General features: G+C 36.5%; 1 protein-coding gene across 1 annotated transcript; it reads right to left on the reverse strand.

Moving 5' to 3' along the window:
• Nucleotides 1-120: 120 nt before the first annotated feature.
• On the reverse strand, nucleotides 121-17,615 carry zbtb17 (zinc finger and BTB domain containing 17). The gene is made up of 15 exons (XM_028453982.1): nucleotides 17,458-17,615; nucleotides 15,754-15,994; nucleotides 14,825-15,004; nucleotides 13,506-13,844; nucleotides 12,118-12,207; nucleotides 10,934-11,190; nucleotides 8,982-9,124; nucleotides 8,609-8,909; nucleotides 7,415-7,502; nucleotides 6,395-6,511; nucleotides 6,204-6,324; nucleotides 5,109-5,239; nucleotides 3,391-3,648; nucleotides 2,625-2,714; nucleotides 121-1,062 (listed from the first exon to the last, which is right to left on the reverse strand). The coding sequence occupies exons 2-15, from the start codon at nucleotides 15,956-15,958 to the stop codon at nucleotides 638-640; spliced, it is 2,745 nt and encodes a 914-aa protein (XP_028309783.1). The 5' UTR covers nucleotides 15,959-15,994; nucleotides 17,458-17,615; the 3' UTR covers nucleotides 121-637.
• Between the last annotated feature and the right edge of the window lie 1,368 nt (nucleotides 17,616-18,983).

Below are 18,983 nucleotides of genomic sequence, written 5' to 3' on the forward strand. Positions count from 1 at the left end.
CTTTCTTATTATGAATTTTATATTTTGATAAGCGCATTGAGATGTTGGAAATTGCTTTATACAAATAAAATTGATCTGAATTGAATCAACACTTGACAGCAGAAACATATGAAATTGTCATTGGTGGACTCGATTTGCAACGTGCCTACCCAACCCTAGTGGTCACGGCACGTCACTGTATACACACACACACATATATATATATATATATATATATACACACACAAAGAAAAGACACCTCAACTCATCTGAAAACTGTGCTTTTTTTCTTTACATGTTTAGTGCTCAAACATACCCAAAATAAGCTACTTAAATACACTTAAAATGCTTCAATAAATTATGAAATATTTTTGAATAATTAAGCAGAATGTACAGATTTTACAATTGAAAAATAGCACAAAGTAGTCTTTCATTTAGGTTGGACAGAAATATGATTAAATGCTTTACAAACACTAAAGTATAAGTCTACATTTTAGTCAAAATGTGGGACATATACAAATATTTACAATAATTTCTGAATTTATTTCCTCCAAAAATACTAAAAACAGCTATATTTTTACTGAAATACAGGAAGAAATACCAATATTTAGCAACACCTACTGTTGTATTCCACCTCAACTGTTGAGTTTTAGGCTAATTACTTTTTCTCTTCTGCATCTTTGGCTCCAGTTTGAATCTCACTCTCCACTGGTTCCTCCTCCACAGTCATCTCAGAGATTTCAATCACACTTTCTGACACTTCTTGTTCTTTTTTGTCTTCAGGCACACACTCTCCTTCTCCTTCTACTCCTCCTTCTCTTTCTCCTCCTGCAGTCTCTGTTTCTCCTTCTTTAACTTGGTCACGGAAAATCAACTCTCCCTCTTGAACGACCTGCTCGGATGTGGTCTGCCACGTGGTGGCGTCGCCCCCCTCTACGGTGGCGTATTGGTAGAAATCTGAATCTGCCTGAAACATGACGAGGGCCTGGGCTGTGTGGATCCGTACGTGCTGAGCCAGAGACGTGGCGTCCAGGAATTTATCTCCACACGAGTCACAGGCGTACAAAATCTGTGTGTTAGGATCTGGAAACAAACCAACACAATGTAAACTAATGAAGCCCCAACAATGCTTTGGTACATTATAAATAGTCAATGGCTGTAATTAAATTATGTTATCGTGATTGGCCAGTTGTTCAAAGGTAATCTGATCAGATTTTGGTAATCCAGGGTTCCTACAGCTTTAGTCAAATTCAATTCAAGACTTTTTATGATTTTTTTATTGCTATTTGAAATTCAATTTAACGCAACATCAATTACATAGGGTTAGGGTAATTTAAAAAAATAAAATAAATAATAATATATATATATATATATATATATTTTTTTTTTTTTCTTTTCTTATTTTTATTTTTTTTAAACAAATATTACCATTTATTTTGTAATGTGAGACTAATTAGAATCATAAAAACAGACTTATGTGTTAAAAGTTCAAGACTTTTGAAACATTGATTTAAGACATTTTTATGACAATTAAGGCCTTATTTTTAGATTCACGAAATTAATGCCCTTTAAGACTTTTTAAGGATCCGCGGGAACTAGGGATGTAACGATTCACTCAACTCCCGATACGATTCGATTCACGATACTGGGTTCACGATATGATTCTCTCACGATTTTTTCATTTACAAAATGGGACTGTAGACAAATTTTCTTTTTGGGAAAAAAACTAGAAAATACTGTATTATTTCCCTTTTATTTTTCATTGTCAAAAGAATTCCTTGATAAACTATTCAAAACAATGCAATTTAACTAAAAATAAATCTTGAATTAAATAAATAAAGGAATAATACAAATGAAAATTAAGCCTATTAATTTAAATTCTGGTTCTATAATAAACGATGCAAAACTGCATAATAGTTCTTTTTCTTTTAAAAGTGCAACTGAAAATGTATTTTGTGCCTTAACAATTGGACTTTAAAAAAAACCCGTCATTGCACTGATTTACATCATATTTGTTTGGACCAGCAGAGGGCGCTGGTAACCCAGTGGTTGGTTGGCATGCAGATATCTTGCAGTGAAGAAGAGAAGCTATGCTAGCAGACAGAGCTAATAGAAAAACGTGACTTTTACAGATATTCAAGTAATATTACAGATATTCTTTCGGTGCTAAAGGGGTAATGAATCATTTATTAACATATTTAAGAGTAGAAGGCGGCCAGAAAGAAAGTATTAGCAGACTACGCCCGCCGCCAACACTTCCGCCCTCTGCTGGTTAAAAAAAGTACTGCGATTCAATTGTCAGAAAATCGATATCAACCGTGATACCTATGAATCGATTTTTAACTGCCGTACGATTAATCGTTACATCCCTAGCGGGAACCCTTAAAAAGTCTGAAATTCAGGGTGATCCAGTCCAACGTGATCCTGAATAGAAAAAAATGGGTTTTCCAAATACGGATGATTGTGATGCATGTTCAGTGTTCCATAACATTCTATTCTATTTCAGCAAAAGCTGAAATATTATCTGTAGTATTTTCACTGAAGCAAAAATATAGACTGACATATTTGAATGATTTAATTGATGACATATTATTGATTTAAGATTATTAACCGATGTTTGAATTCATGTAAACGTGCAGTGTTACCTGCTTCTTGCACTTTCTCGACTGCCTTTGTGATTTCAGCCTTTAGAGCTTCGGTCTCATCTGCAGACACAGAAGTAGCCACTGGAACGACTGTTAACAGATACAAGAAAAACAAAAGTCACACATGGGTTATTCCATGTCATTTCAGGACAAGTTTTTGAGATCGAAGTGCGTATTGTTGATTCTTTAACCATTTATTTGTCACTTTTCATCCAAATGAGCTGCCTTTGGCCTAATAAATACCACTGGTTTCCTTTTTCCTTACATTTTGCCTTGTTGTGTTCCACATTTTTGCCCTTTTTCACCATTGTTTTCATCATTTTGCTCATTTAACCGACCTTTTGCAATTACATATCACCCGTTTCCTTTTTTTGGCCAATTTTAGTCACTTTTCACTCTTTTCTTGCCACCTGTTTCTAATTTTTTGTCACTTTACTCATCACTGTTAACTCTTTGTTTACTTTCTCGGAACGGTGGCTTCGTCAAATAGCTGGATGTGATTGGCTTGGTCACCATTCGATCAATCTAACTGGACCAGTACATTTTCAACAATGAATTGCGCTGTAAAAAGTAAGGGGGATACATTTTTGTTTTTATGAAACAGCAGGTGTCACATACCCAGCATCCCCCACGGGTGAGACACGCATAGACCCACATATCATTACACAACGTTGTATTTCCTCAACATAACCTTACAAAAGCCATTGGATGTTGGCAGCGCTCTCAGCTCATATATCAAAAACCTCTCGACTTAAAGATGTCGCACCTGTTAGCTGAGCTACAGCCGTGGCCGTCAGGGCCTCCGTTGCCAGGGTAACAATGTCATCCGTGGAGACAGTGACTATGTTGATTTCGCTGTCAGAGGCAGAGGTTCCAGCGCAGTCCTCGGCCCCGTCCTCTCCTCCTGCCACCATCAGCCGCTTCATGCCAGCGTTGCCTTGGTGGACGGTTTTAACGTGGGAGCGAAGGTTGTCCACACGGTTGAAACCTCGGCCACATTTGTCACACAGAAACGGTTTCTCCCCTGAGACAGACAGACAGATATTAGTATTAACATTAAAGGTTTCATTAGATAAAGACACAGTGTAGGCCAAACTGGTCAATAAATCAAAGATAATTTGATCAAAAAATATAATGTAAGAAAATGAAATTGCCGCTCCAAAGTTTGTTTTGAGCTTCACTGCACAGTAAATACTTGGTTTATTGACGTCAAAAAAGTTTCACACATTGCATTGTGGGATGTGGAGTCCCCGGTGTAGACGTGTAAACAGAAGGCTGTGTCTGAATATTCCCTCCTTTCTCCTTTCCTATCCACTTTTCCTAAATCCCGTGTATGACGTCACATGGATAAGGAAAGGTGTTAGGAGATTTCCTAAAGGAGTTAAGGAAAGGCCATCACGTTGTTTTGACAATAAGACACACTTCCACTCGGTGACGTAATAATCAGACGGCAGTGAAGGTTAGTGACGTCTGACGTGGTGAAAAAACTACACATTTCCAAAAATGGACTAAAAACGCATTTATAACACTTTCCCCTGTGCCTCTAACCACTAATAGAATATCAAACATTATAAGGTTTGAATGTAAATCAAAGGAAAAGAGGCTAAATGAAATATGTTGAATAAAACATAATGTGGCTAAAAATGTCTCTGATCCCTTTTTCTTGAACGACAGAGTGTCTGTTTTATGTCAGTTATAATCTGATAATATGGCTTGCATAGCACAAGAACGTCCTTTTTCAGTCTTTGGGAGTTTCCGTGAACACTCTGATGTGCGGGTCCCTTAAAATGTCGCCACAAAGAATTGTTGGTCAGCATTATCTGGTCTGCTTTGGTAAAGGATGCATCAGTGTTTCCTCAGCTAAAGGAGGTTATAAAGGAAGCATTGAGCTTCCTTTACTTAGGTTTTAGAGAACTGGAACGCTCCTTATCATGGCCGCCACTTAAACACTTCCAGGGATTAATGAACAGTGGATCAGAAAGGAGATAGGAGGGACTATTCGGACGCACGCAAAGTGTTTTTATTTCTTTCTTACTGTGATTTCTTGTGTTTCTTTGTCAGAAAAGGAGGCCAATGATTTGCTTGACTCCATTTGTTTTGTAGGTTTTACCTAGTATTCCCCATGATATCAGAAAGAAATAAAAACACTTCTATGCATCCGTCTGTGGAACTCCACATCCCATAATGCAATGCGTGAAACTTTTCCGAGATTGTCAATAAACTGAGTGTTTAAAGTGCAGATGAAAACAAACTTTCGAGCGACATTTATCACCTTTTCAATCTTTTTCCAAGCAAATGATCTTTAAATTATTGATCTTTCAGGCCTAAAATATAGATTTAGCTGATAAATATATTTTCATCTCACGCAGCCTTAAGTATTTCGTTAACATAGGAAGATGTTATCAGCTGCTGTGGATGTTGATGTCATGGTAAGCGGCACTTTTTAATCCATACTTGAGTGTATGAAATGAATTCTGCACTCACCTGTGTGTATTATGATGTGCTTTGACAGGTCTCCCACGTTGACAAACGCCTTGTTGCACATCTGACACTTGTGTGGGCGCACGTTGTCATGATGGCGGATGTGATTGGCCAGTTGGCTCGACTGAACAAATCTGTTCATATGGAAATACGGGAGAATCAAATTAAACTAAGACGAGAGCTTCACGTTTTAAGTTCACCACACAGAGAAGACCCATATACGGGGGCGGATTTTTTCTCCCGGGCAAAAAAATGAGCAATGCATAAGTCACATTACTGATGAACTGGTGAATTGAAACGTCATTAATACATTAATAAAAAAAATGGATTTTACGAAAAGCATGCACATGATATGTGATTAAAGGAAACAAGTGGTGTAATGAATCTACTGGAGCTCCTCGTTTCTTGTGATCAACTCTCGTGTTTGTTGACAGCTGCCACTAGTGGCTGGCAGTATTAAAAAATGCAAAAAGAATATGTTTACTGCCCTCAAAATATCTGTATAATTGTTGTACAAATGTTGACATGTTTTTTTTTTAATGATTCTATAGCCCTCATGGAATAAAGGCTGATAAAGTTGGATCCCCAAACTGAGAGACAAAGTTTCAGATGGTAGAAGTTCTAACATCTACTGTTCCTCACACCAGCCTCAGACGCGATAGTCAGTCACCTGTTAATTTGAATACTATTTGGATCGTAACACCACAAAACTAAACATAAACGTGAGCAGCTTTTTACGAGCTAAAACATCCACAGACGGTATGAAAACATAACCAGAACCAGAAAACTGCTTAAATAAATCCTAAACAGTTTTAATGTGTGCAGAGACCTGGTCCAGGACCTGTGGAGGGAAACCAGGCACAGTGGACTTCAGTTCTTGCTCTAATTTCCCCGTAAATATCCGAATATTTGTTCTTTTTAAAAAGAAAAACGCTGCCTTTCTGGTTTTCAATTTTTCTGTATTTCTGTTTTGGTGTTAATTCTGTAAAACAAAATAGCCACACCGTTTATTTGTTATTTTGACTTGGTTTTAAAACGGAATAACCAAAAAACAAACGGTCCACAGATTATGATTTTTACTTCCCAGTACTCACTCACCTTTTCCCACAGCGATCACAGACGTAGGGTTTCTCTCCCGTGTGCTGGCGGACATGAGCGATGAGCGAGCTGGCCTGCGTGAAGGCTTTTCCACAGATCACACACACACACGGCTTCTCACCTGTAAAATACCTCATTATGATGCATGTAGAACAGCATCTACCTAAACCTTTATTCTTATGCAGTATTACCCGTGTGGATGCGCTCGTGTCTCTGCAGAGCTCCAGGGTCGCTGAAGGCCCTCTGACAGTGCACACAGATGTACGGTTTCTCTCCGCTGTGAACACGCAGGTGTCTTTTCAGATTTCCTAAGGAGAAGAAAATAATATAGAAGAGAGACTGACTGACTAAATCTGTGATGTGTTTACAGAAAGCAGCTTTAATTGTTTTTTGCATTAAATAACGACAAAAAACGTTTAGCATTGAGGAGGAAAAGCTGCGCTGGTCCATGAACTCTTTCTTGCACAATTTTCACACAACTGGGCTTTTGTTTTACATCCGGTGTTTTTTTTCTTTAACTAAAGCTAACGTGCAAGAAGCACGACGATGACGACAGCTCCTCAGGTTCTACAGTTGTAGCCGGTGCATCGGTATTATGGGCATACTGGGAACGCATGCAGTGAGAAAAGTTTTGCGCTGTTTGGAGTGTAAAAAAATTAGATTATTATTAAATCACATAATTATTTCCATTAGTGCATTAATTTTCTGTAATTCATTAATCTCAATTAATGCCTTAAAGACCCAACCCTGGGTTTTATGGGCCCTAATTTAATACTTGTTTAGAAAATGTCTGTGTATCAATCCAGTGTTACGTGATTTTTCATGTTTTAAACATCATTGAATGGACTGCTCTACAGTTTTTCATTGTGTAACCTTTCACTTGGTCATGTGACCTGTTAAAAATCTTCAAAGGAAGCAGCTTGGCCGCCATTTTGTTGCTGCTCTGATGAAGGCCTGTTAGGCTGAAACATGTTTTTGTTTTAATGATTCTATAGCCCTCATGGAATAAAGGCTGATAAAGTTGGATCCCCAAACTGAAATGCGTCAGAGAGACAAGGTTTTTCAAGCAACATTCAACTTTAAGAAACCCATGCAGCCCTCCATGCAACTGTTTTTTGATCTAAATAATTCATCTCATCATAAACCCCCTCAGTGTGACTTTCATATGGGATGTCAATGTACAACAACACAGGGATTTCTTCTCTTCTTACCTGAAGTAGTAAACTGTTTGCCACATTCTTTGCACTTAAGAGGTCCATCAGTGATGTGGATCTTCAGGTGAGCCTTTAGGTTTCCTATCTGGCGAAAACCAAAGAAGGAATATAAACAAAACAATCCAAAGTTTGTAAGTTGTTTAATTCATTTTTTTCCCAAATGAAAGTACGGGATGGCACTACAGAGGAAACTTATTTTCTGTCTATTCATGTGTGTACACATTATTACTTATTTTAAATATCGAGAAATAACAATGCAATTCTGTAACACAACAAACTGTTGAAAAAAATACAACCGATTCAAAAATGTTGAATAATGCACTATAAAACAATACAACACCTACAGGTATAATAACAAAAATGGTGCAAAATACAAAAGCAATGCAAAACAGTGCAATTAAAAGTTCAAATAAGATATAAAAGTGTCAGTACAAGAACATTTCTCCTTTCCTGTTTTACTTGTCAGTAACACAAATCTTAAAACCAAAGAACACAATGTGCAAACAACACAATATAATTATATAGAATAGAACAAGAATTTATATAAAATAAATATAAATAAGGGCAGAACATTAGCAGGTATAGTCACAGATTTTTTATATTAATATTCAATTAAGAGAAAACATGTACATTGATTGTAATGGGTGTGTTTCATGTTTATTATACCTTTTTAAATTATTATTAAAAAAAATACAAATTTAGGGGGTGAAGTTTGGAGCCCCTCCAGCAGATGGCGCCCTAGGGGGGAAGGCCGGCCCTGGTCCCCCCCACCCCAGGTGTGAGATGACAGGAAATTAAAAACTATAGAAATAAATCTATTCAGGAGCCACTAAATCAGTGTTTTTCAACCTTGGGGACGGGACCCCACGTGAGATCACTTGGAGTTTAAATGGGGTCACCAGAAATTTCTGAAAAATTTAATGTTATTTTTTTTTTAAATACTTTATTAATCCCTGGGGGAAATTCGGGTTTTTACACGCTTTTATTTTAGAGATGAATCACACACATGCACAAACAGGACCTGTGGACATGCATCAATGAAGAGATGTCAAAGAGGGGCTGCTTTCCTAGGGAGTGCACCAGAGCAGTGTTGGGGTTCGGTGTCTTGCTCAAGGGCACCTCGGCAGTGATCGAGAGGTGCCCTGGCACCTGCCTGATGAGTGTGTGTGTTTTGGAGTGTGTTGGCGTTACCTGGTTGAAGCGTTTGTCGCAGTGTGGACATTTGTTGCCTTTCTCCGTGTCGTGAGTTTCCAGGTGTCTCATTTTGGCCGTGGGGTCGGAGAAAGCCTTCTCGCAGAAGTCACAGTTGTACGGCTTTTCCCCGCTGTGCACCAGCTGGTGGCGTTTTAGGTTTCCCGAGGTGGTGAAGAGCTTCCCACACACCTCGCAGCTGTACCGTGCCTCTCCTGTGTGACGCTTGCGGTGCAGGTTGAGCAGACTGATCTGCCGGTAGCTCTTCCCACATGTGGAGCAGCAGTACGGCTTCAGGGGGCTGGAGGGCACAGAACTCATGTTAGGACCAACAAAAGGGATGGAGCTCAGGAAGAGAATGAAGGTGATTCACCTGTGTGTTTTTTCATGGGCTTTACACGCTGCGGGGTCAGAGAAAGCCTTGTGGCAGTCTCTGCAACTGAAGGGCTTTTCTCCTGTGTGGATACGCATGTGTCTCTTGAAGTTTCCTGTGTGGGTGAATTTCTTCCCACAGTCCTGCATGAAAGGAACATTATCAGGAATATTGAGGTGAAAGTTTCATTACTGTCCATTGGTTTTAGTACAAAGGCCCTAATTTATCAACCGTTCGTACGTACGACGTGCGCTCGACCAAATTCACGCAAACTTTGGTATTTATCAATTGTGACACGATTGTAAGCTACGATCAGATCTCAACATCAGGTCTGACCTTGTGTACGATAATCGTGTGGATTTGTTATCAAAATAAGTATTCAACTAGCCTCAGCTGTCATTTAAGTATAAGCAGCCACAGATTCAGAACAGATTTAATCCCATTATTAAAACAAATTCAATTTTAAATAAGCCCATCACTGATACCACTTTTTTGGATTTCTTTCAACAGAATACTGTATAACCCCACTAATAAACTTTGCTACAGAGTAGGAGCACATAGGTTCACCCAGCACGCACGGTAATGTAATTAATTACATGTGAAATTGGCTGAAGGCATAATAAACACAGACAAGAGACAACATTCAGTTACTTTTAAGGCCTTTTTTCCAAAAGCGTTTTGATCATTAATTTATTATAATGTGATATTTATTGCCTAAAGCATGCAGACTGAGGTTGTATAAAGGTCATATCCTTGTGTGTCTCCAGGATCTCTGTTGTGAAGTTGTTGTCAGTGCACACAGGGGGGCAGACGTCAACTGCTCAGTAGCTGATCCTTTTCCACAGACCGTTTAAATGAGCTTCTTTAATTTCAGTTTTCTCACGTTCAAAAAGCAAATCTTTGTTTTGCTCCACCTCAGATGTGAGGATTGCAAATTTTCATCTTGGAAAAACTTATTTTATTGTTCGACCTCAGTGGGCAGGGCCTCCGCAACAAGTTAATGATGATAGAATTCAGCCGCCGCATTAATCAACACCCGATTATTTGTACGCTGGGATTGGTCAGATACAAATGTTTCATTGGAAACTGACAGACCTATAAATTATTTCAAAATACAAACAAACTAGAATAAGATTTGACCTTCACCATTATGACAAATCATAGAAATTACAACTAGTAGCGAAGAATTGCAAATATTGCCACCAGGGTTGGGGTCAATTACATTTTTAGGTTGCAATTACCTTTTCAATTACCCATGTTCAACTACAATTACAGTGACCAGCATTTTTTCCAACAATTAAATTAGAATATTTTTTTTATTCTCAGAAAGTCAATTAAAATTATGTTCTCAATTCCTAAAGTTCAATTACAATTAATCACAATTACTGAGCATGAAATAAATAACTTAATAAAAGTTAACCTTCCTCTTGTGTTAGATTTCTGTTAGCATCTCTTATGATAACAGGTAGTAAATCAGCTGCAAAATACACTAAAAAACAAATATCATCTAACTTATTTCCTATCTATTGGTTACATTGTTAGACTTCTAATCAATGAAAATATAGGTTTTAATATTTTTGGTGTGGGCATCTGAGACTTTTATTTGTCCGTATACCCCTCGATTTAAATTTTTTTTAAATGGTAAAATGTGGAAAAGCTAGATCTGGAACATATTTTAATAATTATATATTAATTGTAAATGTATAATAATAATAATAATAATAATATCCCCAGTTTTGTGCTACATTATAAATTACCATTTTTATAGAATCTTCATGGCAATTACAAAGTCAAATATCTGAACTCAGTAACAATTCAATTACAGTTACAACAGTAACAGATTTTCTAAATTACAATCACAATTACGACATATCTGTAATTAATAATCAATTACACAAGTACAATCATAATTGACCCCAACCCTGATTGCCACGATTGTTTTTTGGTCTCACCTCACACTTGTGTGTCACTGAGCTGTAGGACTTTGTTTCTGAGCGGATGATCATGGACTGATTCTGTCTGCATTCTCCATCTCCACTGAGACTTTCCTCTTCGCCCTCGTCATCCTCCACTTCACTTCCCTCTTTATCGTCCGTCTCTTCATCAGCAAGCTTCACCGAGTCTTCGTTCTGTTCTTGAACATCCTTGGAGGCCTGATATTCTTCACTCTCAGTCTTTGACACTGATGGACTTTCATCTTCTGACTCATCTGTGCGGGAAACAATAGATTTGCTCAATATGAACTGTTTTAAGACTACGATCGTACATGGACCCAGTAGATTGATATGGACCGTTTGTAACGTATAGTATGTAGCTTTACTGATATATGATCAATCAACACATGTTTGGTAGATTTATTTTTCCAAAAATAAAAAAATAAAGATCCTTTCTCACTGAAAAGGTCAGTAGGCTAATTCATTGAATAAAGCAAACAAGTCATAATTCTAAATAAAATGTTTTATTGTGTGATTACAGCCTTTTTTTTTACTTTTTCTATTATGATATATTATTCCTCAACAGGATAGGTAAAATTATGAGACAAATTTCACTGTAAGGCTACATTGTATGTGACATTACATTATTATATGAAGTGTGCAGGAGTAGGAGGTACATGCATGACTTCAGGTTAAATGTGTGAAGGGGTACGGGACTGGGAAAAGTTTGGGAACCACTGACATAAATAACAGAAGTTTGACACTCTCGGCTGAACTTTATCTTCCTAATCCGGACACAAACTAAACTTAATGAAGGTATAGAGGTAGATTTGTGTCTTTATAATTCAAATAAAAAAATATAATCACTTTAATGATAAAAAAAAAAAAAAAACCCTGTTCAATCAAAACTTCAATCCAAAATAAAGATTTTCAATTGTTCAAAAGGAAAAAAATCTTTCTTTGATTAAAAATCTTTTTTTGATTTAATTATTATTATTATTTTTTTAAATTTAGTTATTGGAAAGTTATTTTTTTGATTGAATAATAAAGACACAAATCTACCTCCATATAAAAGGGGAGTAATGTCGAAACACCTGAGGACTTAAATGCAAGTATATGCAGTGAAAAAATGATATTTTCCAGAAATTTCCAATCCCTGACATGGTAAATGGTTTGTAAAAATGAGATGCATTGCTGCTCACCAGGAGGGAAGTTTCGTCTGGGTGGTTTTCTGATTCTTCTGCCTCGAGAGCTCATGTACGAGGATACGCCGTCAGATTTTAGCTCAGATTCTGTTAATACAAATAACAGCTTTAATGATGGAATAAATATAAATCAGAATCAGAAACGTTTCATTCGCCAAGTCCAGTATAAAAAAAACACAAGGATTTTAACTTGGTGGATGGTGCGAAGAACAAAAAAACAAACCTATAATAATGATTACAATAATAATAATAATGCACAATACACTTTATATTTGATTATTCTATATTTTCTAACTTGTACATATAATATATATCTTCATTACTTTTTAACTTATTATAATTGTTGTGATTACACTTTTCTTTGTTGAGTTTTGTTCTTTGTTTCAAATTTGTTTTGTTTTTCTTTTTTGCATCCAGTGTGGACAGCAAATTCACAAGGACACGTTTCCTTACTGTACACATGACAATAAACACTTTGAATCTTTAATCTTTGAATAATAATAATAACAATAATAATAACTAGAATATTTGCCTTTCATGAAGAAAATGCAAGTGAGGATGCAGGTGCTGGACTGCATCGCACTGCATTAGCCTAGCCTAGCCAAGCATTAACATTAGCGTAAGGCAGGGGTCTGCAACCTTTACTCTTAAAGGAGCCATTTTCCCTCATCTCATCTGGACTAAAGTCCTCCTGGAGCCAAAAAATGAAGACAATACAGTGTATTGAATTATATAAAATTAAAATTATTTAGATTTTTTTTTTTTTATTTGATTTGATTTACATTGATCATGTAAATGGCAACTTAAAAACAGTTTAAAATAAATTCACATTAAGAAATAACAAAACATTATCTTCCATCTTCAAGATCTTAAGCATCTCAGTTTACATGAGCACAATTTTATAAATACGTTTTTTTATTAGTTAATGTATTTGAAGGGCTACAAAAAGTAACTTGAATTGCATGTGCAAGGAAAAGTTGATGGTCTGTAGATGTTGCAGGAGGTGAAGTAGGAAGATAGACGAGTCATTACAAATTGTTATATTGTGATTTTATTTGGTGTCAAAATCATCTGAAAGCTATAGGGAGCCATTGCAAAAGAGTCAAAGAGCCACATGAGGCTCCAGGGTTGCAGGTTGCAGATCCCTGGCCTAGCGTTAGCATTAACCTAGTGTTAGCATTAGCATTAACCTAGTGTTGGCATTAGCAATAACCTAGTGTTAGTATTAGCATTAGCCTAGCAATAGCATTAGTATTAGCATTAGCCTAACAATAGCGTTAACCTAGCATTAGCATTTGCCTAGCGTTAGCATTTCCCTAGCGTTAGCAATAGTCTAGCAATCACAACCACAGGGCTACACGTTACAGAACAGGGGGATATCATACCTTTACTGGGAGTGTAGTCCGAGTCTGAGGGGTTGTCCTGAAACGCAGAAGCACTTTTTACGGATGACGCTTCGTTTTTTTTGCAAATCATCTTTTTTGAAGCGGGCTGATCATTGTTCTTGGAGGGTCGTCCACGGCCCACGGGGGTTTTGGTTGGAGTAGTCTGAGAAACGGTCGACTCAGCTTCAGTAGAAACTTCTTCATTTGAAATCTCCTCGCTCTGGGAGACCTCCATCTTCTCTACGGGAGGTTCTGTGGGAAGCTCCTCTACTTGTGATGCAACTTCAGATAACTGATTGTCAAGTTCTTCTTTTGGCTCCAGCTCACCTGGTTTTTCACCTGGTTTGTCAAAGAAAATGTGGGGTTTTTAACATCTTGGAAATAAAAAGCATGGGTCAAAAAGCAGATTCTTAAAGAAGATACGCAACCATTGTAGAACTCAATAATGATCTGAGTGAGGAATTCACACACACTCATTACAAGGTTAGAATACACAGACAAGGTGAACAATTTAGAGCAGCGATTGTTGAAATGACGACATTGGTGACGTGATTAGCCCCTTTAATTAGCAGCTTTTTCAGTCAAAATGACAACGTGTGCTGCTTTAAGTTGCTCTAAAAATCAGTAAAAGTTAAAAAATTCAATGTAAACCTCTCGTTTACTGAGAACCGTGACCTGAAAAATCTGTGGCCAAAGGGGGCGACAGTTCCCACTCTGGTGTTTCATAGAGCTCCGTGGGCATTAAATAAAGGCAGGGGTCCCCAATCCTGGTCCTCAAGAGCCCCTATCCTGCATGTTTTTGATGTTTCCCTCTTCCAACACACCTGACTGAAATGACCAGGATCGTTATCGGGCTTCTGCAGAGCTTGATGGTGATCTAATTGTTTGAATCAGGTGTATTGGAAGAGGGAAACATCTAAAACATGCTGGATAGGGGCCCTTGAGGACCAGGATTGGGCACCCCTGAATAAAAGCAACCGGGAATGGATCCACTGATTGTAAACAGTGAATCCACTGCTGCTTTCAACATGGCGGCGCACAGAGTAAAGTAGTCCCAGTTTTAAAAGTTAATAAAACAAATATGGTGCAAAATAATGTCTAATGACATTACAAAGGTTTCAGGCCACATTTGTAAAAACAGTGGAGGATCCCTTTAAAAGAATCAGAATTGTGAATCGTTAGGAATTGGAATCAAAACAAGGAATCGGAACCGGAATTCAACCGATGCCCAACCCTAGTCATTATTGATATTCATTAACTTATCATTAACTCAATGTAATCTGTATGATTATCACCTTTGTGCTAAATTCAACACTCACCGACAGCAACATCTACCGTCATCAGAGATGGAGAAGGAGTGGACAACGTCTGATAGGCAGAACACGCGTTCACTATCTCTTGCATCTGTAGAAAATGAGCCACCGACAGCACGTCCTCCACATTCTGTGGAAACAACCTCAGCTTGGCAGTGTACATGAACTCCAACACTTCACCCAAACCTGCCACGAGAAGCACAAACATCTGAGTGTGAGCCGTAAAAATCATCATCAGTTACGGGACATTTAAATAGGAACAAGGAAAGATGTAATAGAGATAATAGTGTGAGCCAGGGTTGGGCTCAATTACATTTTTCAGTTACAATTACATCTTCAATTATTTATGTTCAATTACAATTCAATTACAATTACAGTAACCAGCATTTTTTTCCATTTGCAATTATTTTTTATCCTCTGAAAGTTCTTTACAATTACATTCTCAATTACTAAAGTTTAATCACAATAAATCACAGTTACTGAGCCTGAAATAAATTACATAATAAATTATAACGGGTCCTAAATCAGCTGTAAAATACAGTAAAAACAAATATCTATCATCTAATTTCTTTCCTATCTATTGGTTACCTTGTTATTCTTCATTATTAATGAATATATAGGTTGTAATGTTTCTGGTGTGGGCGTCTGAGCCTTTTTTGTGTCAGTATACCCGTTGATTTATATCATTTTTAATGTTAAAATGTAGGAAAGCTTGATATGAAACATATTTTAATAATTGTTAACTACATATGTTATAGAACTGTAACATGACTATTTTTATAGAATTTTCATGGCAATTACAAATACAAAGTAAATTATCTAAACTCAATTACAACAGCAACAGATTTTAAAATAAGAATTATGACAATTGTGATTAATTGTGAATCATAATTCCAATTATAATTGACCCAAACCCTGGTGTGAGTGGAACCCACCGGCTGCGTTGCTTATGTCCAGGTGAACCACGTCCTTCTGGTCCAGGAAGAGGGTGCGAAAGTAGACGCTGCATGCTGCCAGGACGGCTTTGTGGGCCTTGAAGTCGACTCCGTCAACGACAAAGGTGCAGTCACACAGCAGACCCTGCTTACGCTGCCGGTTCAGCTGCTCCAGGACCGTTGTGCTGTGCCACGGAAACTCCATCGTTCACCAAAGCTGAAGGTCTGAGCCTTGAGAAGGCTAGGAGAACATCATAGTGACTACAAATACTAAGACAGACATATTAACATCAATAAAATGTCTAATACATAACAATGAAGCACAGAAATTAATGCTGATTAGCCAAGAAATGTGCAGACCACTTCAATCTGAGAACATGTTGCTACACTAGGGCTGGAGGATATGATCCAAAAATGGCGATATATGATATATATCTGGATATTTTTAATTAAAAGTCTCACCAGAAAGACAGTTCTGGGTTAAATTTGCTGATTAAAAATGCCACATATGCTCATTTATTAACAAGTTGCACAATATGTTCGACTCTTGGCTTTTTCCCTTATAAGGGACAGCACGTGTGAGTGAGTTCTGTAGTGTGGCTTGTTTAAATCCTAAACTCATAAAACGAGTATTTTAATACAAAATGTATATATTGATATAGGCAATATTGTAATTTTCTATATCGCCAAAAGAGAAATCTCGATTATAGCTTACGCTACACACAAATGAGTAATTCAACACTGTTTCTATTTGTATAATTGTGTGTCTTGGGACCAAATGGAAATTCCTAAATTACAACACAAACGTTGATTTTCTAACAATTTAAGATAATAATAATAATAATAATAATAATAATAATAATAATAATAATAATAATAATAATTAAAAAAAATGATTATAATAATTTGTTTATTTGTTAATTGGATCTCTATTAGCTTAAACCATAGTGGTTGCTAATCTTCCTGGGGTCCATAAAAAAAGATTATAGTACATATAAGAACAAAAAAATTAAAGAGAGTTAAAAATATACAGAAAAATTACATAAAAAGGTACATCAAGACACATTTTCACTACACATAATAAATACATTAAAAAAAACACAGGATTTATACATTAAAATTTGTAAATAAATAAATAAATGATTTTAAAGAATTTTTAAATATGCATAATGTTGAAATGTCTCTCGGGTCCCTAGGCGTGTGTTCCATAAGTTAAAAGCTCTAAAAAAAAAAAAGATAGTTGGTATTAGGATGGTTGGTGACTAATATATAATGCAAAAAATGGAAAATATGAGTAACTGTTATATCTGTGTTTACATTATTGCATATTAATGAACATAATATAATAATAATATTTAATCTTATCATTAAAACTGGATGCAACTACAGCAGATCTATGCCTTTAAATAAACTGCAGAATGACTAGCCAAACCCAAACCCTAGAGAACGTATGATGTTCTTTACGTCTTAGTTTATAACCATGTTTTACGATGCTTGTGTTGCTCTAAAACTTTGACATCCCGGATTGACCGTGTCCTCAATCGATTATAATTCCTCCATCCTTGCATCTTTGTTATCAGGGATTAATTTAGTTTGCCTACATGCCTGCTGTGTGTAGGGACAAGATGGCCAACCACCAGCTCTGTTTTTGCTTCATTTGATAGCAACAAGCGCCATTTTAACACGGAATCCCTCCTGGTTTACCTTGTCGTTGATGCGTCTTTGCTCTGAATTCTCTAGGCAGGACGAAGCGGTTTCGCGGTGTATTTATTTGTCACAGTCAGTGGACGCAAACCCAATCGAGTTTTTCGGTGATCGATCCTCCTCCGCCCAGCGCCATCTTCCTCTCTCTGATCGATTGATAGGGACCGGCCGAGCAGTTTTATTACACAACCACATACCGCTTAGACCCGCCCTCCTTTGCCTCTGATTGGAGGCTCAGCTAGGAGACCTCGCGCCCTATTGGACAATAAATGTGTCTCGTCAGTTCACTCAATAATGATTGGTTTATAACTTTGTAAGCGTGATGAGAGAAAAATACATAAATATGGTGTGTATATATGCTTCAGTATGCTTTAATATTTGTGAAATACAAATAAAATAACATTATTTTTTGGGGTATGTTAATAACCAAAGATGAAAATGTTAAATATATATTTTTCACCTTAGGCCAGTGTTTTTCCAACTTTGGGTCGGGACCCCATGTAAATGTCTAGTTTTTGATAAAATACAGAAATATATTTAAAAAAAATTGTGTTATTCTTTTTCAAAGCAAAACACACAATCTTAAACAACTGTAATCTGTACTTTCACTTTGTCAAATATAAATGTAGTTAATAATAATGACGATGGTAATAATAATACTTTTTATTTTGTAATCCAGTTTTTTAATTCTTCCGTATGCTTTAATATTTGTGAAATACCAATAAAAACTAAAATACAGAGATATATTTAGGGTGTGTAAATAACCAAAAATGGAAATGCTTAATATATCTTAGGCCAGTGTTTTTCAACCTTGGGGTCGGGTACCACATGTGAGGTCACCTGGAGTTTAAATGGGGTCACCTGAAATGTCTAGTAATTGATAAAAATAAAATAAATATAAATGTAGTAAAAAATGATGATGATGATGATGATGATAATAATGAATTGCATTTTTTGTAATACATTTTGTATGACAAACATGATCAAAAAGTTATTCTCGGAGGGAAAAAATGCCTTTAAGGTCATCAGAAATCTTTGATATCAAAATAGGGTCACAATCTAAAAAAGGTTGGAAACCACTGCCTTAGGCAATACTGTAAAAAATATTCAGATGAGATATTTGTGTTTATGGATAACTCCAAGGCTAAAAATAATTTTTAAACTGTTAAATAATATCTATCCATGTAATGTAATGTCTGACATAAAAAGTGGCTGTTTTTTGTTGTAGTTTTTGAAGTGTTTTTGAATTTCAAAACAGGATTTCATTTCCTGTCAGGTTTCTGCTTTTCCATCTCTTAATATTATATTATGTTTTAGAATCAATCAACTACTGCTAACCTGTGAAAAAGTGGTTAATTCACCTTTACAGTCTGCTACGTTTGTTTTAGTTTCAGAGCTACATTCAGCCCAATAGACCAAACTCTGGTATAATAAAATCCAGCATAGTGACAGGATCTGAAATGTGCTATTTTCATGCCTTCTTCAAATGTATTTTTCTTTTCAGTGCATTTTTGTTTCTCTGTAAA

Source organism: Gouania willdenowi, chromosome 7, assembly GCF_900634775.1.
Source record: "Gouania willdenowi chromosome 7, fGouWil2.1, whole genome shotgun sequence".
Taxonomy (NCBI): Eukaryota; Metazoa; Chordata; class Actinopteri; order Blenniiformes; family Gobiesocidae; genus Gouania; species Gouania willdenowi.

Bases quoted from the DNA above. Each gene is read 5' to 3' on its own strand.
- zbtb17 (XM_028453982.1), bottom strand. From the start codon at position 15,958: ATGGAGTTTCCGTGGCACAGCACAACGGTCCTGGAGCAGCTGAACCGG. The intron at 15,005-15,753 runs GTGGGTTCCACT...TTCTCGTGGCAG, and splicing joins GGACATAAGCAACGCAGCCG to GTTTGGGTGAAGTGTTGGAG. The intron at 6,512-7,414 runs GTAAGAAGAGAA...TCTTCTCCTTAG, and splicing joins CAAACAGTTTACTACTTCAG to GAAATCTGAAAAGACACCTG.